This window comes from Mytilus trossulus, unplaced genomic scaffold, assembly GCF_036588685.1.
Source record: "Mytilus trossulus isolate FHL-02 unplaced genomic scaffold, PNRI_Mtr1.1.1.hap1 h1tg000210l__unscaffolded, whole genome shotgun sequence".
Taxonomy (NCBI): domain Eukaryota; kingdom Metazoa; phylum Mollusca; class Bivalvia; order Mytilida; family Mytilidae; genus Mytilus; species Mytilus trossulus.
In genome coordinates this window covers 1,208,547-1,235,377 of record NW_026963310.1, presented here as the reverse complement: position 1 = coordinate 1,235,377, position 26,831 = coordinate 1,208,547, and the positions used below count along the sequence as shown (strand labels likewise).

General features: G+C 31.6%; 1 protein-coding gene across 1 annotated transcript; it reads left to right on the top strand.

Annotated features, from left to right (window-relative positions):
* The first annotated feature begins 5,036 nt into the window (after positions 1-5,036).
* Positions 5,037-25,102, top strand: LOC134700999 (coadhesin-like). The gene is made up of 14 exons (XM_063562148.1): positions 5,037-5,242; positions 6,390-6,461; positions 6,794-6,865; positions 9,822-9,893; positions 12,927-12,998; positions 13,597-13,668; positions 14,068-14,136; positions 15,558-15,712; positions 19,971-20,138; positions 20,627-20,794; positions 21,284-21,451; positions 21,941-22,108; positions 22,611-22,677; positions 24,709-25,102. The coding sequence occupies exons 8-13, from the start codon at positions 15,592-15,594 to the stop codon at positions 22,670-22,672; spliced, it is 855 nt and encodes a 284-aa protein (XP_063418218.1). The 5' UTR covers positions 5,037-5,242; positions 6,390-6,461; positions 6,794-6,865; positions 9,822-9,893; positions 12,927-12,998; positions 13,597-13,668; positions 14,068-14,136; positions 15,558-15,591; the 3' UTR covers positions 22,673-22,677; positions 24,709-25,102.
* The last annotated feature ends 1,729 nt before the right edge of the window (positions 25,103-26,831 follow it).

Below are 26,831 nucleotides of genomic sequence, written 5' to 3'. Positions count from 1 at the left end.
GAGGTTGTTCATCTACTGTATCAGTTGCCTGTCAACACTGAGGTTGTGCACCTACTGTATCAGTTGCCTGTCAACACTGAGGTTGTTCATCTACTGTATCAGTTGCCTGTCAACACTGAGGTTGTGCACCTACTGTATCAGTTGCCTGTCAACACTGGGGTTGTGCATCTACTGTATCAGTTGCCTGTCAACACTGAGGTTGTGCATCTTCTGTATCAGTTGCCTGTCAACACTGAGGTTGTTCATCTACTGTATCAGTTGCCTGTCAACACTGAGGTTGTTCACCTACTGTATCAGTTGCCTGTCAACACTGGGGTTGTGCATCTACTGTATCAGTTGCCTGTCAACACTGGGGTTGTGTATCTACTGTATCAGTTGCCTGTCAACACTGAGGTTGTTCATCTTCTGTATCAGTTGCCTGTCAACACTGAGGTTGTTCATCTACTATATCAGTTGCCTGTCAACACTGAGGTTGTTCATCTACTGTATCAGTTGCCTGTCAACACTGAGGTTGTTCATCTACTGTATCAGTTGCCTGTCAACACTGAGGTTGTGCACCTACTGTATCAGTTGCCTGTCAACACTGAGGTTGTGCACCTACTGTATCAGTTGCCTGTCAACACTGGGGTTGTGCATCTACTGTATCAGTTGCCTGTCAACACTGAGGTTGTGCATCTTCTGTATCAGTTGCCTGTCAACACTGAGGTTGTTCATCTTCTGTATCAGTTGCCTGTCAACACTGAGGTTGTTCATCTACTATATCAGTTGCCTGTCAACACTGAGGTTGTTCATCTACTGTATCAGTTGCCTGTCAACACTGAGGTTGTTCATCTACTGTATCAGTTGCCTGTCAACACTGAGGTTGTGAGTTTGAACCTCGAACGTTGCACCTGGTTTTCGTTACAAACTTAATCAGTTTGCGATATAACAGCAAAGAGTGCTGAAAGTGAAATAAAAAATAAAAAAAAAACTTATTTTACAGTTTAAAAGAATTGATTAAAAAGATTTGTAAACGATATATCAGCATTACAAAAATAGATATAGATTACTGAGCTTAATATTAACATAAATTACGTTTAATGGTTGATGTTAATATTAAGCTCAATAGTCTATATCTATTTTTTTTTAATTACAATTTATAAAAGTAAACCATTATAGGTCAATTTACGGCCTTCAACACGGAGCATTGGCTTACTTCGAGCAATAAGCTATAAAGGGCCCCAAAATTACTAGTGTAACACCATCCACACGGGAAAACCAACGGTCTAATCATTTATATAGGATTTCTCTATATATATTTTTTATAAATGAACTTTATCTAACAGTTGATAGAAAAATAGAATAAAAAAGTGGGGTCGCCGTTCATTTGCGCTCACAATTTGCTTTCGAAAGAAGCATACATTTTTGTAAAGGTGTTCTTTTTTCAGTTGAAGTAATAAGAAAATTAAAGGTAATATCGACATAAAAAAAGAAATTCAATTACTGAAATCGCTAAAATGTTACAATAACTTTATTTAAGTACAGCTTATATGGAAATTATATTAAAAAAATATAGGTCACCGATGAGTTAAAAAAAATTATTTCAATTACAAAGCCAAAAAATGGCATTTTTCCTCCAAAGGTAGATAATTTGGAACTTTTTCGATGATGTATACATTTTAAAAGTCATCTGGGGCCAACACAAATTGACAGTTTTTAATGATTGTTGTACCATCTGATAAAGTAACAACTACAAAATGTAATAAATAAAATTTGTAGGGAAAAACAAATGTTTAATTTTTTTCTGAAATTTTTATACCCTCGAGCCTTCTTAAGCGCAATTATTTTAGACCTGGGGTACGCAACCTTCATTATAATTTCCGATTTTTCACTTTGCTTCTTTGGAATTGCCTATCGCTTATGTAAGAACCGAATACCTATCAAACTTTCAGGAATAAAATGCAAAACATACATAAATTGATTTATCAATTATAAATATGCATCATTGCCAAGAATGAGTGATAAACGTATTTCATTTTTGAAAAAAAATCTTTTCAAATATAAACGAAATTGATGAACAACATAAGCTAGACATATCTTCATTAGCATACCATTAAATAAAGGGAATACATTCATCTGATAGATTGTACTTAAAGGGAAACTCCGCCAAAAAAATCAAAATTGATCTCATGTCCATACTGTGTAAAATGCTAAAATTCATAGATACTAAAGTTTTATTCTGCTAGATAAGAAATCACGTTGGAATTTAAGTTAGAGTATATAGGATATAAAGTACTAAATGGTGGCCCCGTTGCCGGCAATGCTATTTTAGCAATTATCTCCTTAAAAGGCGTTTTCATTAAACTTATTATGAAAAATCTGTTGTTGTCTAATTGAAGCTCGATATCTATTTGTGATTTTACCGCACTCAAATATATATGGTCCCATGGCTTTTCTTGGTGAATTTTGGGGGGTTTCACGATACCTGACGATTTCGCAGAAAATTTTCCCTAATTTTGAGCAACATAAAAAAATTATTTTCAGCATTTCATACTATACATTTAAGGACAAATTTGTGCTTGCATGAAACTTCATTCATAATGCTTTCCAGAAGAAAAATATATAAAAGATATAACAACCAATCACAGAGAGCCATCTATTTTTATCTCTATGGCATGTTCCCTTCATAAAATGGCTGCGCCCATGTAATTTTATTTGGTACATTGTAACCATCAATTCTCTGCGTGCCGCCATTTTGACACCTTTATCAGTTTAAAAACCACAGTATGTCTATGAACCACAAAGGACCAAAACTACAGTAACCTTATGTAGTCGTAATTCCGTGTCGATATCTTGTCAATTGTACGGTTGTTTTATCTGACTAACTGCTTAGCTTGATACGGAAAATGTTAACAAAAAAATAAACAACCATGGTCTGTTGGTTTTTAAACTGTTCGTATGGGAATTAGTTAAACAAAAATCAATGTTCAAAGTCATAAAATTATTGATCATAAAAGTGTTCTGTGAAAATTTTGTTTGCGAAAATCTAATTTGTTCATAATTCTTTTATGTATTAAACTTATTGAAATAAATTCGGACCTTCCCTAATCTGATCACCAGCGTGGCTAAAGTTATTACTCTCAAAGGTATTGTGAGGTGAAACGTCCAAGTATTCAATCGATTTCCTGTCGGACTTCCAAGTTTCACTTTTGAGGGTATTGATCCGTGTACACGGCCGATAACTTATAACTTTCCATTTTGAACTATCAGGTGTATAACATACATCTCTGTCTTGCGTGTTTGGTGGTGATATACTAGTCATTAATTACTAAACTCATACGCTTGTTAATGAATAGCAACTTCTGTACTAGTATTTACTATTTACTCATTTGGATTAATGACGGTTATCCTGTTTCAAATATTATCACAGCATTTTTTTTTATTTTGTTAAAAAATCCTCAAACAAAATACTGTATTTGCTAAGATTATAGTGTAAAGGTGTATATCCATTAATGAAATGATTGTCAAATTAATGAAATGTTAAAAAGAAATTTAAAATATAGGTAAAGTATATTAAACAGATGTACAATGATATCTCCCTATCAAATTGGGAAATATTACATTGAATTTGTTTAATGTTTAAAATACCATATTTTACTTCATATTTGTTTCTTCACGCTAATTGCCGCCAAGACAGTTATTAAATAATGTGTCATTTTAATTTTATACACTTTCGGAATTATTATTCGTTAAGTTGAAGGGTACAGATTTCATATGTGTTATCATGTATGATTTCCAAAGATTCAAAATAATAGTAGAGGACATGTTTATCCCATGATATATGATGTTTCTTATTTTCTACAAGCTAGGACCGTTTTGTCAAAATAAAAAAGAGATTTACAAGTAAATTATGGTTCGAGTGACAACTGCTATCTCCCAAAAGCACAAACTGTTTCAAATTTTCAAATTCTAATTGAATATTCCATAATGTAAAAAGATCTTTGATTTACTAAGGATAAATTTTGTTGTATTGCAATCGAAAAATAAATGTTGCAGATTTTCAGTATTATTAGCCATTTGGCAAATATGACATTTTCCGTTTGACAACTGCATTTTTTAAAGTCTACTTTCCGTATATATGATATTATGAATGCATTTCCATTGAAATTACTTCATTTTATTGGTGATATTAACTTTTTTCAAATTGCCCCCATACTATTTTCCAATTGATTTTGTGGCCATAAAATTCTTGCCATTTAAGTTGACATTTTGAATATATATTCTTATTAATCATGTCTCGAATATATTTTAGTTTTATTTCTTTAGGTTTGATTTTTCCCAATTTCTGTCTAATATAACCATTCCATTAGAAAGTTTCAATTCTATGTTTGTCATTTCATTAATTTCATTATCAATTTCTAAAATTTGTGAGAAGTCAATTGGTATTGAAAATTCCGATAAGCAGTTTCTTTTATCTACATGGTTTTTTTTCATATATAGAACAACAACTCTTAAATTTGTTGGTTTCTTCATTCCATATGTCTTTGATATATTTCATGTTACTATTTTAATAGAAAGGAAGAAAAAAAACAATGGTTTATTTTGAAATGAAATACCAAATAGTCTCATGGGATTATCTCCATTTTTTAGAAAATTAGACCATGTAAAAATAATTTCTAATAAAATAAAGTAATATATTTAAGATTTAGTCCTTTAATATTTGAACATTTACATAAAAAATACTGTTCATTATACTTGTTGTCAAATTGTCGAAGCCAATATTTGCCAATCGCATTCCAGCTTTCTAATGGTTCTATAAAGTAACAAATATTTGATTTTTTTTAGAAGGAATACACATTTTAAACATTGTTAACGTGTTTTTTTTTGTTAAAGAGAAAAAATCGCGGACTTTCCCTTTAAGAAAAGAAAAAGCATTGAAATGGTTATTTCTCCCTCTTTCTGTTTTATATTCTTGAAAATGCATGATTGAAAATAATAAATCACGGTCTAACAAAAAAAATATTATCAGACATTGTTGGTTTGTATATTACAGATACACCAAGGCAAGCGAGGAACACAGTTGCAAAACATCTTATAAAATGTTGATCTCAGTAAAAGTTATATTGTTCATATGCTTATTACAAAGAGATTTAGTCAATGGGTGTCCTCCACCTTGTTCATGTCGTACAGACGGAGTTATAAGATGCGAATCTAAGAATTTGACGGAAATACCTCGAAATATTAGTTCAAATTCAACAGATCTGTAAGTACTGTATATTACATATACTGTAATCCAAGATAGATCGGATTCTATATATATATACAAACTATTAACATTATTTATCGCTGCTCAAAGAGGGACGAAAGACACCAAAGGGACAGTCAAACTCGTAAATCTAAAACAAACTGACAACGTCATGGCTAAAAATGAAAAAGACAAACAGAAAAACAATAGTACACATGACACAACATAGAAAACTAAAGAATAAACAACACGAACCCCACCAAAAACTAGGGGTGATCTCAGGTGCTCCGGAAGGGTAAGCAGATCCTGCTCCACATGCGGCACCCGTCGTGTTGCTTATGTGAATACAAATCCGGTACAAATCCGGTACAAATCCGGTACAAATATACAAATCAAATGTCATATACTAGTACTGAAATTCAAATGCTTTATCTGTAAACTATTAAATAAAGGCAACAGTAGTATACCGCTGTTCGAAAGATATAAATCGATTGAGAGAAAACAAATCCGGGCTACAAACTAAAACCGAGGGAAACACATGAACTATAAGAGGAAAACAAAGAAACAACAGAAACACTAAACATCATTTATCGCAGCTGAAATATCATAAATCAATTATCAATATTTTTTAAAATATTCTACGGACACTTACTACAATAACCATACTACTAGATTATCTATGAAAGTCACGAATGACTCAAATATGTCAAATTTTATTCTCGACACATTACTATTCATCTAAATACCAGTTGCTGACAATAAATCACGTGTTATCTTTCCCTTTCAAATGTGGTCCGTGTTTTGCTTTTTGTAATATATCGACAAACGTTCTTGGCTTAACGATTTAATCATAGTCTATCACCGAGGTTGTACTTACATGAGCAACACGACTGAGTTTGGTGGGGCTCATGTTGCTCAGTATTTAGTTTTATGTGTTTTGTTTTATGTGCTGTTGTTTGGCCTTTAGACATGACCTTGCCAATTATTTTCGACTGATGAGTTTGAATGTCCCTGTGGTATCTTTCTTTTTTCTTCACTTATTATACTGTATGACCTTTGGCACAAGAAACTTATTTTTTCATTATATACATTCAAATGATATCCGTGCAATTGTTTGCTTATTCTTGTACTTAATTATTGAAAAATGAGTTTTTAATACTTTCAGGACATTAAAAAATAATAGAATTACCTTAATTGGACCAAATGACTTATCAGGTTTAACACTCATTGGATATATGTAAGTACTGCAGTAGATTTTTAAATATAACAACAGTGCAATTAGTTTGAAACGTTTAAAGAACTAATTATAAAAACTGACGACACACAGCTCTTCAACTGTTTACGTAATTATATACTTTTAGCTTTCAAATATTCGGGTTAACTTTCATGAAGCTTATTACCGAAACGCGTTTCGGACTCATGAAATCTATAAGGTTTTGTTTTCTTTTGTACGTGGCTTTGATATTTACAATGATCAACGTATCATAATATGATTTTAATGTACTAATTTACATAATATGAATAAAAATACTCATGCTTCGTTAATGATTTACAATATTTTTATTTAAGAGACTTAAGTTTCAATGAAATCTTCAGTATAGATGCAGACGCATTTGCTGACCTTACGGACTGTGTATCTATGTAGGTATTTTTCTTATTAGGATTTACCCTTTTCCATGCCCTACGGTGTATCAAGAATATCAACCAAAGCTATAAGTGAAATTGTTAGATTAGGATTTACCCTTTTCCATGCCCTACGGTGTATCAAGAATATCAACCAAAGCTTTAAGTGAAATTGTTAGATTAGGATTTACCCTTTTCCATGCCCTACGGTGTATCAAGAATATCAACCAAAGCTATAAGTGAAATTTTTAGATTAGGATTTACCCTTTTCCATGCCCTACGGTGTATCAAGAATATCAACCAAAGCTTTAAGTGAAATTGTTAGATCATAAGTATATCATTGGAGAAGATAATAAAGTGTTAATTTGATCATACGAAAAAATATTATGTCACCAATTTGTGATAGTGATCGTACAACGTATGAAGTACCATGTTGACTAATTTTTAGTGTAAAGGGCATACCGCTGTTAACAATCACTACCAACAATTCATGCACTATATACAGACAAGATGCAGTCACCAAACATCAGTTTTGATTCAATAAATTGATTTGCATATAATATATACTCCTGAAAATTTTGCTAAACAAAACCAATGCTAAAGAAAAGGAATGAATAAAAGTATCTATAGATATTTTGGATAACATATACTTTCATCAGTATGATACTAACAGATTGTGTCCGCCTGTTGTATATAAAACATCAATTATAGATACTTAGCTTTATACAAGAAAAAATATTCAAATCATCTTCTATGAAATCATATACACTATTAGTTGATACAAATTGCAATAGTATCTTGCCTTATGGAGGGATAAATCCTATTCTATAAAGCATCAATCTGATTCAAACAAAACATTCTCTCCAAATAACGTTATACAGATGCTTGATATCTTGATTGACAAAATATTTGAAACGTTTACATTACGTGTATTTCAGTGTCGGCATTTCAATGAGAACTAACTGCACCCCTCCTTTTGCTGACGTGTTCTTTTGTTATCGTAAGGCTGACTTATAATCATGCTACTATTGATAACCATTCATACAGGAACTTCTTAGGAAGAAAGATAGCAATATTCTTAAATTTTATTTTCCGCTATAAATACGATGTTCTGTCTTTTAAGAACACAACAATTGGTGACTATGTTGTACGCATCTATCCCATTGAACTAGAGATAAAAATTATAACAGATACAGTTTAATTTGCCTCATATCATGACTTACATCTAGAAATTTCACATCATATTTCATTGCATATAAGAAAATAACCATCATTCGAAGTTAACCAATCAAATTTCTCCCCTTTTTTAATCTGTGTACAAGGTTTAGTCACCTGGTACCTTCGATAACTATTTACACCAATGTGTCGATGCAACTGCTGGTGGACATTTCGGTGTTGACATGAATGTCAATAATGTGGTCATATCTATAGAGGAGTAGGACCAGTAAGACCCCTGTTTGACCCAAAAATATAGCAGTTTTACAAAATTCTTTAGATGTATACGTTTAGTTATTTATTGGACAGTAGAATGCTTCTGCTACATAAATATGGGCTGTTTTTGACAATACGATGTACATATATCGAATACTAGCACCATTAAGTCATGCTAAATTACTGAAACTTCACAATTCTAGAATTTTGGTTAAATTTTAGACGGTTTCCGTGTAAAACGAAAGTGGCCGCATTCGTGTTCATCCAAAATATTTAAATGCAAGTTGTATTTGATGATAAAACATAACATATATAAAGGTTGAGGATGAACACGGATGCGGCCACTTTCATTTTTGACAAAAACCATCATAAAAGTGAAATTTTTCAGCATATTTGATAGATTTTTCATATTTCAGCTTGAATCGGAGGTTTTTTAATGACTAAATTAGTTAAAATCTTTCACATAAATTAATTGAATCAAATAAAATAGACACTTAAGTGTTTAAAAAGTGGTCAACAACTTTCGTCAGATGAACCTGAAATTTGAGGCTAAAATCGGTACTTACCGGACCTACTCCTTTCCTGTTTACATAACTATTAATTTTTCGAAAAAATAAGGACTTTCTTATCCCAGGCATAGATTACCTAAGCCGTATTTGGCACAACTTTTTAGAACTTTTAATCCTCAATGCTCTTCAACTTTGGACTTATTTGGCTTTATTAATATGTTGGTATGAGCGTCACAGATGAGTCTAATGTAGACGAAACGCGCGTCTGGTGTACTAAATTATAATCATGGTACCTTTGGTAACTATGAGTCACCATGTAACCTCAAGATTTGAAATACCTAAAGCATTTGTTTATGACACAGAAGTGTTTTACTACAATAAAGTGTAGGATTAAATAGCTACAACTGTCAAATTCAAGGGATTTTTCTTACCTACTTTTGTATACAACCGGATGTGGCGTACCATGATTTAGTTGTATTACACCTTAACCCAAGAGTTTCAAATGGTGAAATTGAGATCATCCCTTCGTAGATTTTACAAACGCCTTCATGAGTAGGATGACCTTTAGCCATGAATTTGTCAGTTTATTTTAGATTTATGAGTTTGACTGTCACTTTGGTATCTTTCGTCCTAGATGATATTGTATATGATCATTATGTCGTAACTACAATCCCCTTCATTTTTTAGGAATATGACCTACCGAATTCAAAAATTTTCTGGATTTTGTGACATCATGAGCAACACGATGGGTGCCACATGTGGAGCAGGATCTGCTTTACCTTCCGGAGCACCTAAGTTCGACTATCCCCCTAGTATTTTTTGCCGCTTTTTTTCGATCTCCCGTATGTGTTGCAGATGACATAATAACATTAACGTTAGGCCATAATGTTTAAGAATATATGTCCTCGAAAATAAGACTAAAGTATATGAATAGATTAGATACTAATATATAATTCACTTTTAAAAACAAATTCATTATCTGCATTCTAATTCAGTACGTTTAACTTAATCATGATTATTTATTATACTTCAAGAAATTTACAAGAAAACAACTTAGTAAGTTTACCAGGAGATCTTTTTTCGTCGGTCATCATTCTTGATACTTTGTAAGTATTTTTGATGTACATCTTAAGTTTGATTTTATTATAAATTCAATTGTAAATTTAATGACGTTAATGTCGTCAAACACTTCATATCTTCTTTTACATCAAGAAATTGAATTAAGGGTCGGTTGAAACAAAAATGTTACACTGTGATGATAATTGTAACTGTTCCGGACCATATGAGTATTTGGACCATATAGGTATTTGTTTTTCAATAATATGCATTAGAAAACTTTATAAAAACAATGATTTCTATTTACAATTCAAATAGCATTAAATAATTATGCCAAAGCTACTTTTCATCGCTAATGGTATTCTTTCTTGTATGCATAAGGTGACATGTACTTCCATACGGTACCATAGCTTTTCTTGGGTCCTGGGTCATTCTGATGTGTCTACAATGTTTTTAAAAAGCTCTAGATCTCCAATATCGTAACAAGACTGAAGTGCATCATGTCACCAGACAACTTAGAAAATTAAACTAGGGTCCTTACCGGTAACGTCATTCATTTTTTAACAACAAAAACACTAAACAAATTAGTATAAAAATTCTCAATATTGCACTGCTAAATAAATGCTAACTAAATAAGGTTTCAAAAGTAAGCAAATTATTAGACTCTTTATAAATCCTGTCGACTTTTACGTCAGTTTATAGTAAAACAATTGATTTCTTGTGTAACAGTCATTCAGATATTTTTGGAGTTATCTTCCCAGGTCAACATTTTGCCATTGAATCGTAATAACACATCGAAAATGAAAAAAAACAAGTTTTTACTGTAGTTTTGACCAGTGATGATTTGTGAAACTGCTTATTTCATTTTCAAATTGTTAATCTTGTTATTATCAAATGTTTTATAGATCTATTATAAAATTACCTTTGGTAGTGTCTTTTTAATGACGTGACAACTAGAAGTAAACCTGTGAATTACCACTACCATACGCGTACGACCGGACCATACACGTGTGCAAGTGAGATCCTTCATTGCAGGAAAAACAAGCTATTTACGTTGACATGGTTTTATTCGTAATAACAAGTAAAGTCCTACAAAGACACAATAGTAAATACATAGATAAATTGACATAAAATGAAAATATCAAAATACATGTAACAATTATTATCAACAAACCGTATGCATCTTCTTATCAACTATCAATTAGCGTGAAATTGTCATCGATTTGATTAACAGTAAATGTGTTTCCTAGTCAACATAAAAATAATTTGATTTATTTATAACTGCAAATTTACTCGTTGAATAATTAACAAACTATGAAATAAAATATTTAAAAGTACAAAGTGTGTAGTGCAATCTATCACTTTACTTTAATAGAAGTACACAAAATATATAAAAAAACAAAATAAACAAAGAGTTTGTTTTAATTTCAAATGACATAATAACCCATCATCCAGTTATTTTAAATTAATAATACCATTAAAGAAATAAAGTGAAAAGACAAATCATTATATTTCAACCAAAACATATCCTCAGCGTATGCAACAATTGACCAGGTTCAAAATATAACTTCTTCTGTTACGTAATAATATTTCTCTATACCTTTACATGCAAATCTTTCCTACTGACAAAATATACCTCTTGGTATCTGAACAGTCAGCGTGCGTATGCCGAAAGTTCCCAAAATCTCTAAAATTTCACTTAACCCACGTGATTAAAACCCGGGAAAATAATTAATTAGATTAATAAAAATAAATATAAAAATTGATTTTTGAATATTATCAATTAAAAATATCTACGTTTTCATTAAAAACTTTCTTTAAATATACAAATGCAAAAAATAAAATTTATTTTATTTCTCAAATGTGCTTCCATTTGAATTCTAGCAGTATCGTCTGCAGATCTCATATTTTTTAATCTACTACATGGTAACTTATTAAAACAACACACATGACTCCAATTCATTCGTTTACACGTGAATTCATTCTGTGAATCTTATCAAGAAATCTAATACACATTGGTCATAAAATGATCATAAAACATTATGAGCTTAACAAGATAGTAAAATTTGTCACAAAAATATTGACGTCCACATTACTATTTCAAACGCGTATGGTCGAACCATATGAGTATTTACCCATATAGTCATGAACATACACGTATGGTCCAAATACTCGTATGGTCCAGAACATAACTATATTTTGATACTTTTTTTTACCGATTATGTTTGTTTTGTTCAGGCATTGTTGTTGAAATAATGGAATTTGACGCGACTGTCATATAGGTGAGAGGTGTAGCGCTATAACAACAGGATCAATCCACCATTTTCTATATTTGAAATGCCTGTTCCAAGTCAGTAATATGACAGTAGTTGTTCATTCGTTTGATGTGTTTTATCATTTGATTTTATCATTTGATGAGGGATTTTCCGTTTTGAATTTTCCTCGGGGTTCAATATCTTTGTGATTTTACTTTTTACTACAAAATATACAGCTTCCTAATCATACTTTATTTGATAGAGTTTTCTTCCTTCAAAGAAAGAGTTCTGAGTGGTGAAGTTAAAATCATCTCTTTTTCGGTTTCAAAGCTGAATATAGTACCAGGATTATAATTGTATACGCCAGACGCGCGTATCGTCTACATAAGACTCATCAGTGACGCTCAGATCAAAATAGTTAACTTTTTGAAGGCTGACGACAGATATGTTTCAATTGTCGTAGCTGCAATCCCGCTTATTTTCCCCCGAATTTTCCCTACCGAATCAGACTAATCATTGCGTTGGTAATTACAAAAGTACTACAAATGATGCAAAATGTGGAGCAGGATCTACTTACCACTCTGGAGGACATAAAATCACATTTATTTGGTGGGTTTCGTGTTAATCAGTCTTTTGTTTTCTATATTGAGTTTTGTGTACTGGTGTTTGTCTGTTGGTGTTTGTCATTTTTTATGAGCCGTTGACAGTTTATTTTCAACTTATGAGTTTTACTGTTCCTTTAGTATTATTCACTTCTCTTGTATTTTAGTATCAGTGTGGTTTTTTAAATATTGTCGTGCATAATTAGCCTTATTGATTTACTTACAGATTGTTACAGAAAAACTGACTAATAAGTTTATCGGATGAACTATTTTCATTGAACCCATTACTTCAAATTTTGTAAGTGTATATATTGTTTATTTCAGCTGTTATTGATTATATAAGCGAGTTAATCAATAACGTTCTTCAAAATTAACATGCTTACTATCAACTCATCAGACTTCCCTACTTTCTTTTATAGACAATTCAGGAAAAGAGACCAAAGAGCACGGATATAAACAACTATAGATCACCGTACGGCCTTAAAGAATAATTAACACCCATACCGCATTATCCGCTATAAATGACCTCGATATGAAATAGATAAAATATTTGATCGAGAAAACAAGCAGCCTTTGTACAAAATATGAATGAAAAGAAATATGAAACACTATGTTGTTTTCTGTACAGTTGTTTATCTGTTTATTTGTTTGTCTATTTCCTTTTTAGTCATGGCTTCTTCAGTTTATTTTTTACTAATAAGCTCAAATATTCGTTTGATATCCCTCGCCTCTATTTTGTTGCATACATCGAGTAAAATTCTCAATGTGTTCGTTCACTTAAGTTTGAGCAGGTTACAAGTTACTCTTATACAATGATTTTTCTTTAACAGTTTAAGTAATTGTATTTTAATTAAGCAGGTTCTTACATTTTTGCACATAATTGATTTTCTTTTCAGAGATTTATCATCTAACAACTTAACAACTTTACCAAATAATCTTTTTTTGACAAACAACAACTTGAGGTTATTGTAAGTATGATTAAGACTTTATCTTGACATAGTTTGTATTGTATATTTAATAACTTACATTGAAAAGTAAATGTTTCAGTTCGAAGCACTATCAGTGAAAACAAAAAATACATAGAGATCGACATTTAAATTTTTTATTTATTCAGGCATCAGTGCTTTATTTGAATGTTCCTTTACGGCCATCATTAATGATAATTCTTGTAGAACATTACAGGGTAACATATTAATGGGTTGTAAAAGGCCTGTTATCATCGCTAAAAAAAATTGATTGATTGATTGATCATTGGCATTTAACACAACTTTCAGCGCTTTAAGCTATAGTGTCAGTAAATATTAATTATATGAGTATCAATATCGGAATTTTTTCTTGAATAATCATAATAATTAATTTACTTCCAGAACTTTATCAAATAACAACATTGTAAGTTTACCAGGTGGTCTGTTAGCGAATACAAAAGTTGACGAGTTGTAAGTATGATTTATTTTTTAGCTCACCTGGCCTAAAAGCTTTTTCCATTACTTTGTGTCTGGCGTCCGGCGTCCGTCGTCCTGCGTCATTAACCTTTACAAAAATCTTCTCCTCTGAAACTACTGGGCCAAATTAAACCAAACTTGGCCACAATCATCATTGGGGTATCTAGTTAAAAAAAATGTGTCCGGTGACCCGGCCAACCAACCAAGATGGCCGCCATGGCTAAAATTAGAACATAGGGGTAAAATGCAGTTTTTGGCTTATAACTCAAACCCAAAGCATTTAGAGCAAATTTTCAAAAGAATGGGTTGCTGTCCCTGAATTGGTAATTTTAAGGAAATTTTGCTGTTTTTGGTTGTTATCTTGAATATTATTATAGATAGAGATAAACTGTAAACAGCAATAATGTTCAGCAAAGTAAGATCTACAAATAAGTCAACATGACCGAAATGGTCAGTTGACCCTTTTAGGCGTTATTGCCCTTATACTAAATTTTTAACCATTTTTCGTAAATCTTAGTTATCTTTTACAAAAATCTTCTCCTCTGAAACTACTGGGCCAAATTAATCTAAACTTGGCCACAATCATCTGTGGGGAATCTTCTTTAAAAATTGTGTCCGGTGACCCAGCCATCGAACCAAGATGGCCGCCACGGCTAAAAATAGAACATAGGGGTAAAATGTAGTTTTTGGCTTATAACTCAAAAACCAAAGCATTAAGAGCAAATCTTACAGCAGTAAAATTGTTTATCAGGTCAAGATCTATCTGCCCTGAAATTGTCAGATGAATCAGACAACCCATTGTTGGGTTGCTGCCCCTGAATTGGTAATTTTAAGGAAATTTTGCTTTTTTTGGTTATTATCTGAAATATTATTATAGAGATAAACTGTAAACAGCAATAATGTTCAGCAAAGTAAGATTTACAAATAAGTCAACATTTGGAAATGGTCAATTGACCCCCTAAGGAGTTATTGTCCTTTATAGTAAATTTTTAACAATTTTCATAAAATTTGTAAATTTTAACTAATATTTTCCACTGAAACTACTGGGCCAAGTTCATTATAGATAAAGATACTTGTAAGCAGCAATAATGTTCATTAAAGTAAGATGTACAAACACATTACCATCACCAAAACACAATTTTGTCATAAATCCATCTGTGTCATTTGTTTAATATTCACATAGACCAAGGTGAGCGACACAGGCTCTATAGAGCCTCTAGTTGAATTAATGATTTTCTTTCTTTCTTTTTTGCTAAAATTCAGACAAAACATATGTTTGTTTTTTATGATTGTTGTTGTATCTTATATATCTCTTCCTCTCAACATTTTAACATTTTCCCTCAATAACGTGAAAACGACAGACAGGAAAGGTACAAGACATAGGCATTAACCTGATATCAAATTTGATATTTTAGTGAAATTTACAATAACCCATTGCAATGCTGCCTCATGAAAGATTTCTTAGAATGGGCTGCAAATGAACCAGGTCTGCTTTATTACGGATTATGTACTGATTTTAATACAACAAGTGAACTCAAAGATTTTGAAACTGCAAGTTGCATTATTTCAGGTAAGCAATAATTTCGTAAAAAATATTGGGGTAAGCTTAGTTTGATAGCGAGGAAAGAATCAAGAATGTAGCAAAGTATCCAATAATTTCGAACTCTTTGTAAATAGGCACAAATGAACTACAAACTATCAGGTATATTTGTTTCTCACGGTTATGCTCTGTATGAATAACCTAAGCTTTGGTTATTTGCTAACTTGATTTGGGGTTTTTAGTAAGGGTTCAGGTACAATTTATCAGGTTCAGATACTTTACAACTGAGATCAAGTTTCAGTTTATATATCCTTCTATTTGATAACATTTCCAATTGGTAAAATTACATTAATTTTGAGCTATATTTAATTTTGCAGACAAAAATGATAGTTTATCTTTATTTCTTAGAATAGTTTAAGTAACAATAATTATTTAGTTGCTTGAATCAAAAGGAAAGTTGAATATTTCTGACATGAGTAAAGTTGAAGAACTAATCATTTAGGAGATAACTGTATCGCATTTTAAGGGTGACCTTCGTAAAACGTAGATTTTACTGTCGAAAATTGAGTTTACCTAATGACGCGGAGCGGAAATAGGTAAACGGATATTTGCTACAGTAAAATCAAGTTATACGAGGTAAAATTGATTATGGAAATGGGGAATGTAACCAAGAGACAACAACCCTACCATAGTACAGACAACAACAGATCATCACCTTCCTGTCTTCAATACAGCGAGAAATTCCCGCACCCGGAGGCGTCTTTCAGCGGGCGTCCTTACGAATGCAAAGCTTAAATACAATACAGTTGTCTCCATTCTAATGCCAAATATGAAAATAAATGTCATTTAACAAATATTTTGGCTTAAAAAAAAGCATAAATGAAAAAGTCCACGAAAGGGTTGCATCGTCTTTAGCATCTAAACAATGTGACGTCATATGTATACTATAGATGTCAAACATAAATACTAAACGTTTTTTTAACTTTTCGAACGCTTCAGAATGGTTTCAATATAGATACAAAGAAGATTGTGAGACTCAAAATGTGACTAGCTTGTTTAATTTTTTGAGAAATTACATACCCCGACATAAATAGGAATTCAAAATGGTGGCGCTCTTAGTAATGGACTGGGAGAACATGGAATCTAAAACCTCAAAATATTTGTCAACGTCCAATAAAAATGATTGTTACAAAATAATTGCATAAGAATCCAAATTTTACTGTTTTTAGGTATATATGAATAGATGAATCCTGTTTAAACAATAAATATTGAACCCTTACTGCAGTAAAACCAACCAAGAATACAAGTGGCTTATTTATGTATTTTATGGTGCATTTTCAATATACTTCTTTAACATGTGAAGTGAAAATTCACAATTAATACCTGTCGTTTTAAAAATCTTCTTTTGATATTTCATATTATTTTCATCTTATTCATATCAATATGAAAATTGTAAAAAATAGGGATGGCAGAAAATTGTTCCTGACACTACAGGGAGATAAGTCAGTTAAACGTTTTAATTACGTAATGTTGTAAAGGGAATATTAAGCTTCTCGGAGATCAAAATTGGTGTTTGTCAAACTGCTATATAACCAGTGGAATTTTTCTGATAAAATGGTTGGTCCAAAATTTGTGAAATTTTTATATTTTTGTTGAAGGGTCAAAAGTAAATCCTTTGTCAAAATTTAAGGAAAATTAAACGAGCCAAATTAATTTTAGTGCAAGTGTTGGGTACCACCTTAAGTTGACAAACAAAACTTTACGACAAAAAAGATGATTTCAGCTTTCCAATTGTGAACTTTCCATTTCTAAGTAGCAACATTCCAGCAGCACCTGCATACGGGGTATATATCTCCCAATTGATACGATATTCCTGTGCTTGCATTTCCTATCATGATTTTCTTGATAGAGGGTTGCTACTCACAAGGAAGCTATTAAACCAAGAGTTACAAATGGTGAAGTTGAAATCATCCCTTCGTAAATTTTTCGGACGCCATCACGAGTTGGTTAACCGTTATGGAATAACCGTTTCACAAAAAAATATCGGATAATCAAGAAATATTATCAGATATTAATGCAATTAGTTGAATGCTGAGTATTATAAAGTTTCAAAAACAACCACAGTATTACCCCAGTGATTATGTTCCTTACGTCGTAACTACAATCCCCTTCCCTTTCATGAATGTGACCTACCAAATTAGACTATTTACCGGATTTGTAATCACATAAGCAACACGACGGGTGTCACGTGTGGAGCAGGATCTGCTTACCCTTCCGGAGCACCTGATATCACCCCCGGTTTTTGGTGTTGTTTATTCTTTAGTTTTCTATGTTGTGTCATGTGTACTATTGTTTTTCTGTTTGTCTCTTCATTTTTAACCATGGCGTTGTCAGTTTGTTTTAGATTTATGAGTTTGACTGTCCCTTTTGGTATCTTTCGTCCCCCTTTTTTTTGACATCATGAAATAACTAGCTGCGAAATTAAAAACAAATATCAAATATTCAATAATGGAATACAAGCATCACACTAAAATCTTAGAAATTAATCCTTACAATAGTTTATTTTCAGATTCACAACATTCTCGAAAAAATAAATAAATCATAGGAGAAAGAATAATTTACTAATTTTGAACGTACATATCCAATAAACTATTTAAAAGTAAATATAACTTTCTAATTTTATTCTCTTTCGATTTACTGAGAAAATACAAAGATAAAAAATTTTATGGGGATATGATTTGGTAATATTTCTTCGTGAAAGTATTGAAAGAAAACACTGAATATAATATACAATGTATTGATACATTGTGGTCTCAAACGTCTTTTTGCCACTCTTTAATTTTGACAAGAAATAACCAGGGAACATTCGGTATCATTGATTTAATTGTACAATGGGGTGACCAGAGTACAAGTTGTTGTTCTTTGTCAAATATAGCCTAAAATAGCCAAAACTTGTGACAATGTTTAATATTTATCAAACGTTATTGTTGTAAGTGTATATAACTTACGACATTTCGTAGAAATGTACTGTACAGTATAAAACAAAGTTAACAGACAGTAGTATGGTTATATATTCATATTCACAGACAGTAGTCACTTTTATTACTATCATCATCATCATTATCATCATCATAAGAAGTACTCTTACGAGATTTTAGTATATAGCAGGCGCTTTTCTTAAGAGAATTATTTGCAACTCAGGTGCAAAAATATTAATTTCTATACCTTTGCCCTATCGACGATTAATTGTGCAAAGTTCCTTAAGATTTTATTGTTTACCTTAATTTGATACTTCTCAATAGATTGATGAGATGTGAACAAAGACAAAAAAAACTATTGATGACGAAATCAAAAACAAATGTTCCGGTAAATTCAAGTAAGAAGAATTGGCTGCTCAAACTATTGTAACTGATTTATAACGTGCAAAAACGTGCAAAAACATCTATACAAATTGCAATTATTCCTATGAGGCCACCGCAGTAGGACTTGCTTGATACGAAAACTGATACTAGGGAAGAAGAAGCTTGAACTTCATTTTCATTCACTTATTTGGTACGCACAAAATAATTCATAAACATGTTTGAGGTAAAACAAAGAATAGGATTTAAATGAATTCGAGTTGTCGTTTTGTAAGAAAATAAGGTAGAAGGGAGTTCGTGAATTATTTTGACAAAATTGAACCAAAATGGCTGCAGTAATGATGAATAATTGTTCATTATTTTTGCAATAGTTGATGGAGGATGAGCCCTTGGTTCAACTCGTCTTGTTCTGTGTCATGTGGAGAGGGCATCAGAATCTGAAACAGGACATGTGACAATCCTCCACCAAATGCCGGTGGATTGCTTTGTTTTGGTTCCGAAAATAAAACATCAGTCTGTATTACCAATGTTATTTCAACTGATCGGGCGGAGCTAGGTTTTAATTTGCATAAGGACAGTCTATTTGAAGATGTGTGTGATAAGGATGATTGCCGTTATAATTATAACTGATTTCTAATCACCTATCAGTGTCATCAAAGGAATTTACAAAAGAATTACTGGACACTTCATTGATGAGTTTATCCTAATACACCTATCTATAGATGGACTGGTTTATTATGAGCGAAACGGTTAAACTCCGCCCAGTCAAGTGAAATAAATCGAGTAATAACTTAGGAGAATGTCCAGGTAAATCGATTAAAATTATCAGATTAAAATAAACATGTAAAAGATAAGTTCTTGATTTATTTTAGTAGATTGAACCAAACTGACTGCTAAAAAAAAATAACTGTTCATTATTTTTGCAATAGTTGATGGAGGATGGAGCCCTTGGTTCAACTCGTCTTGTTCGGTGTCATGTGGAGAGGGCGTCAGAATCCGAAACAGGACATGTGACAATCCCCCACCATCTGGAAGTGGACAACATTGTGTTGGTTCCGAAACTGAAAAATCAATCTGCAACTTAGGAAAATGTCCAAGTAAATTAATTATAAATACAACAGATTAAAACAAATATTACCTAATAATTTAATTATTAACCAAAGTGGAACAATTTTTAAAATATCTTATTAATAAAAACATATTTATATCTTTTATCATAAACTGTTAAAAAATATTTGAACCATAATAATGAAAACCCTCGCAGACACAAGGCTGATATTTGAATACGCCAGACGCACGTGTCGTCTAGATGAGACTCATGATAAGCATTCAAATTAGATTAGTTTGGGAGCAAAAGTTAGTTAAAGAGTATGAAAATCTAAACATTACGAAAAATTGTACCTAACACAGTGAAGGCAATCTCTGTCCACGTTAATTTTTTTAGAGTTTCCGATAATTCAACATTTAAAAAACATGAACTAACAGAAAAAAGATTTAAGTAAAAGATAAGTTCTTGATTTATTTTAGTAGATTGAACCAAACTGACTGCTAAAAAATAAATAACTGTTCATTATTTTTGCAATAGTTGATGGAGGATGGAGCCCTTGGTTCAACTCGTCTTGTTCGGTGTCATGTGGAGAGGGCGTCAGAATCCGAAACAGGACATGTGACAATCCCCCACCATCTGGAAGTGGACAACATTGTGTTGGTTCCGAAACTGAAAAATCAATCTGCAACTTAGGAAAATGTCCAAGTAAATTAATTATAAATACAACAGATTAAAACAAATATAACCTTATAATTTAATTATTAACCAAAGTGGAACAATTTTTAAAATATCTTATTAATAAAAACCTATTTATATCTTTTATCATAAACTGTTAAAAAAATATTTGAACCATAATTATGAAAACCCTCGCAGACACAAGGCTGATATTTGAATACGCCAGACGCACGTGTCGTCTAGATGAGACTCATGATAAGCATTCAAATTAGATTAGTTTGGGAGCAAAAGTTAGTTAAAGAGTATGAAAATCTAAATATTACGAAAAATTGTACCTAACACAGTGAAGGCAATCTCTGTCCAAGTTAATTTTTTTAGAGTTTCTGATAATTCAACATTTAAAAAACATGAACTAACAGAAAAAAGATTTAAGTAAAAGATAAGTTCTTGATTTATTTTAGTAGATTGAACCAAACTGACTGCTAAAAAATAAATAACTGTTCATTATTTTTGCAATAGTTGATGGAGGATGGAGCCCTTGGTTCAACTCGTCTTGTTCGGTGTCATGTGGAGAGGGCGTCAGAATCCGAAACAGGACATGTGACAATCCCCCACCATCTGGAAGTGGACAACATTGTGTTGGTTCCGAAACTGAAAAATCAATCTGCAACTTAGGAAAATGTCCAAGTAAATTAATTATAAATACAACAGATTAAAACAAATATTACCTTATAATTTAATTATTAACCAAAGTGGAACAATTTTTAAAATATCTTATTAATAAAAACCTATTTATATCTTTTATCATAAACTGTTAAAAAAATATTTGAACCATAATTATGAAAACCCTCGCAGACACAAGGCTGATATTTGAATACGCCAGACGCACGTGTCGTCTAGATGAGACTCATGATAAGCATTCAAATTAGATTAGTTTGGGAGCAAAAGTTAGTTAAAGAGTATGAAAATCTAAACATTACGAAAAATTGTACCTAACACAGTGAAGGCAATCTCTGTCCAAGTTAATTTTTTTAGAGTTTCTGATAATTCAACATTTAAAAAACATGAACTAACAGAAAAAAGATTTAAGTAAAAGATAAGTTCTTGATTTATTTTAGTAGATTGAACCAAACTGACTGCTAAAAAATAAATAACTGTTCATTATTTTTGCAATAGTTGATGGAGGATGGAGCCCTTGGTTCAACTCGTCTTGTTCGGTGTCATGTGGAGAGGGCGTCAGAATCCGAAACAGGACATGTGACAATCCCCCACCATCTGGAAGTGGACAACATTGTGTTGGTTCCGAAACTGAAAAATCAATCTGCAACTTAGGAAAATGTCCAAGTAAATTAATTATAAATACAACAGATTAAAACAAATATTACCTAATAATTTAATTATTAACCAAAGTGGAACAATTTTTAAAATATCTTATTAATAAAAACATATTTATATCTTTTATCATAAACTGTTAAAAAAATATTTGAACCATAATAATGAAAACCCTCGCAGACACACGGCTGATAATTGATTACGCCAGACGCACGTGTCGTCTAGATGGGACTCATGATAAGCATTCAAATTAGATTAGTTTGGGAGCAAAAGTTAGTTAAAGAGTATGAAAATCTAAACATTACGAAAAATTGTACCTAACACAGTGAAGGCAATCTCTGTCCATGTTAATTTTTTTTAGAGTTTCCGATAATTCAACATTTAAAAAACATGAACTAACAGAAAAAAGACACTAAGTAATTTATGGTTGTCAAGATTGGTCCATAAAAATGGCACTGTATTAAAAAAAAACATTGAGACGATGAGATAGTAAATTGTTCGTATCTTTTTACAGAATCATGCAGGCATTCAAACAAAAGAATCCGACAACAAACCAGAAGACGATTTGGACAATAGAGCAGGTAAATGTTCCCCTAATAACCTATGTATCAGTTATGACGAGCAGACATTATGGTTGACATCGACACAATTTTGGTTGTACTGTTTCAGTTATTCTCATACTTTCCTATTTTAAATATATGACGAAACAGGGCTAAGCACGGATTGGAAATCTCTGTTTTATTTCATTAATCAACTGTAGTCACCTATCAAGTGATCAGGGACGAATCCAATTCTTATTTATGAGATGTATCGATACTCTTTGTTACACCTGGACATGTAAAACTTATGGATGTCCGTTATTTGTTAGACACACTTAAAGTCATAAGAAACCTCAAATTAAAAAAAAATAAATGCATGTGTTTTTTTTATAACTCAATCGATAATTTTCATTATTAAACGTTTGTTCATATACTTTTATTTGAAGAAAATTCTGAAATTTGTTCATATTTAGAAGGAGTTTACTTTATTTTCATTGTTTCCTTCCAGGAAGCAATTCCCCCGACATATTTTCCGTATGCAAAGTCACCTTGTGACTCATTTCGTAAAAATCCGCTGATCGCAATACGCATGGCTGTACTTAAAATAAACTATCTGATTGTACATGTTAAACACGTGCTCAAAATCCAAGCTTTCTTTGTTGTTGTTGACAAACAGGTGACAATCGTTAAACTTCGGCTTCAAAACATGAACTTTAATTACCTGCCATATTTTCACAACAACACTGACCGATTGAAAAAAAAATTTACTATTGTACGAAATTTATGCGAAAAAATTTATAAAATCGTGCACAGAAGACTAAGTTTATTATGTTTGTACGCATTGGTTCAAAAATTGGAATAACATTAATTTTCACCGGTCACTCGTTTATTATGACTTTAAATAATATACTCTCGGACTAAGGCATATGCTTCATTGAAATTGATATATTGGGAAACTTTGTAAAACAGTATCACCCTAAGAATATCTTGAGATATTTATATGTTTATATTTATATATATTGAACATACAGCAAACAATTGCAAATTATGGTGTCGGGAAAATAACATTTTCATTTACGACTCGTAACTTATTTAATATTTTGGGTAGTTTTTAAATGAATTCAGCCATTCAACTGAGATGTTTTATAATATATTTCGCAAAAATACCCTTCCTCTTATAGTCAATCATGTATATCGTGAAGCGGAAAGCTTAAGGATGAATACTAAGGTGAAATTTTAAAAATCAAGAAACTAAAAGTAATACTACATTTTGAAAGAGCACCTGTTAAGAAACAAAATAAGCTAAAGATATTGATAGGTCATGGACTTCCTTTTCGAAATATTTCAGTTAAAAAAAGCGTGAAAAGGCAGCCTTGGACTTTTACCTTACATTTGCATTGGTATTATTTGAGTCTCAAATCGAAAGAACAAAAATTAGGAAATTGCTTAAATTTTTTAACACGGCCTTTTATTAGCTAATGAAGTCTTCTATACAAAAATAATTGGTGTTATGGGGTACAATATTTTACCCTGTATTGATGGAAACATACCAAGGAGTCCGAACATTTGCCACCAATTACCAAAACCTGACCTAAGTACATCTTTAATAGCCTCATTTCTTAACATTGATTTCTACCTGATTATCTTACACAGGAGACTAGAATATTTGTCTAAATGTCTTGTAATTAAAACACAGTTTATCTTTTGTGTTTTATGTTGTGTTTTGAATACGTTTTTTCTATTTGTCTTATTCTTTTGTAGCCATGGCGTTATAAGTTTGTTCCCGCTGGTATTTGTCGTCTCGTTTTTATATGACACAAAACAGTGTGATTGCATAGTAATATACAATTAATGAGCGTCACTGATGAGTCTTATGTAGACGAAACGCGCGTCTGGCGTACTAAATTATAATCCTGGTACCTTTGATAACTATTGATGGGTAAATACTAGTAGATTAAACTTCTGATATCATTTTCCAAATGAACTTTTACAACGATTGATTTTTTATATGGAGTACAATGTAATAAATCATTATGTTCTCAGAAAATTTAATTATTATTATTTTTCTTCCAGGAAAAAAACAGCGAAAAAAGAAAGACAAGAACCCAAAAAGAAAGAACAACATTAATTTGTTTAATTGAAATCAACCACATATTGAAATAGTGTTGATTAAAAAAAACTGAGGGGAAATACAAACTTGGTTTTAATTTCATCATCACCCTGTATGGTTTTGTTCTACAATTTTTCTGGTTTAGTTTATTATATACTTTTGTAACATGTAATATTTATATGATTACATTTTGTGGGAATATTCATTGGTGACATGTGTTTTCATCTTTTGAATCATTGGTTTCTGTGCCTTTTTTTCTTTTCATGTTATTTTTTAAGTAACAAATAACATTTAAATGATTATATTGTGTGGGAATATTCATTGCTGACATTTGTTTTTATCTTTAAAATCATTGGTTTCTGTGCCTTTTTACTTTTTATGTTTTTGTTTGAATAACAAATAACATTTATATGATTATATTGTGTGGGAATATTCATTGTTGACATGTTTTTGCATCTTTTTAATTATTGGTGTATGTGCTATTTTTCTTTTCATGTTTTTGTTTAAGTAATATGTTACATTATTTGATGATATTTTGTGGGAATATTCATTGATTACTTGTGTTTGTATCTTCTGAATTCTAAAAATATTTGACTCTTTTTTTTCTTAATAAATGTGGTCCAAATTTATTAATATGTGTTTATTTTTGTTGCCATAGTAATATCAAATGAACAAGGCAAATAATTTAAAATACCGTAGATTTTCCCTAGCGCAATGTTAATTATGATACATATATACATGTGTATATACTCGTGACAACACAAATACATGTACATATACTCGTGACCACACATATACATTTACATATATTCGTGACAGCGTATGGCTATCAGCGAATACCGTTTTATATCGAAACAGCAATATTTAAAGTGTTAACGAGAGATAACAACAGTTTTGAATAAAGGTAACAGTGCCATATCGTTTTTCAAAAGTCATATATCGATTGGGAGAAAACAAATCCGGGTTACAAAATAAAACTGAGGGAAACACATCAACTATAGGTCGTGGAAGAGAACAACGAAACAACTTTTTTGAAATACCTGAGGCATAGAGTACTTTATCTGTATTTGGCAACACTTTTAGGAATTTTGGTCCTGAATGCTCTTCAACTTCGTACTTTATTTTGCCTTTTAAACTTTTTGGATTCTAGCGTCACTGATGAGTCTTTTGTAGACGAAACGCGCGTCTGGCGTATATACTGAATTTAGTCCTTGTATATATGATGAGTTTATTTACAACCACTGGGTCGATGCCACTTGTGGTGAAGATTCATTTCCCCGAGGGTATCACAAGCCTAGTATTGTGCTGACATGAATTGTCATTGCCGATATGGTTATATATTTATAAATTTACTGTTTACAAAATTTTGAGTTTTTTTAAATACTAAGGCTTTTCTACCTCAGGCATAGAGTACTTTAGCTGTATTTGGAAAAACTTTAAGGAATTTTGGTCCTCAATGCTCTTCAACTTCGTACTTTATTTGGTCTTTTTAACTTTTTTGGATTCGAGCATCACTGATGAGTCTTTTGTAGACGAAACATGCGTCTGGCATATATACTAAATTTAGTCATGGTATCAATGATGAGTTTATTTAAATGCAACGACATGCAACACAGTTAGAAATTATACGAGCTATTTGAAATAAAAACTTCTATATTCCTGACTTGGTACAGGGCATTTTAAGCCAAAAAATGGCGGGTTGAACCTGGGTTTGGAGGCTAGACAAACCTCTGGCCTTATTACAATGTTTAATAAACCGCTAAAATGACAACATTAAATAAGTCTAAAACAAACAGACAATGCCATGGCAAAAAAGACAAGAATGCACACAATAAATTGTCTTGTCTGTATCATTCAATCAATAATGAAGTCTATAAAATGAAGGTTTTACTTCAAGTATCACATAAACTTAACATCATAAATGTAAATAAAAAGGATGTCATGATCTGGTTAACAATATCAAATAGACATGAACTATCATTCCATACACCATATTTAGTAGACATACAGCTTAGGTGGGGTTCGTGTTGTTTATTCTGTGGTTTTCTATGTTGTGTTATGTGTACTATTGTCTTTTTCATTTTTA

Excerpts from the sequence above, each read along its gene's own strand:
- LOC134700999 (XM_063562148.1), top strand. The coding sequence starts at position 15,592 with ATGAAAGATTTCTTAGAATGGGCTGCAAATGAACCAGGTCTGCTTTAT. Across the intron at positions 21,452-21,940 it reads CAACTTAGGAAAATGTCCAA|TTGATGGAGGATGGAGCCCT; the intron begins GTAAATTAATTA and ends TTTTTGCAATAG. Across the intron at positions 22,109-22,610 it reads CAACTTAGGAAAATGTCCAA|AATCATGCAGGCATTCAAAC; the intron begins GTAAATTAATTA and ends ATCTTTTTACAG.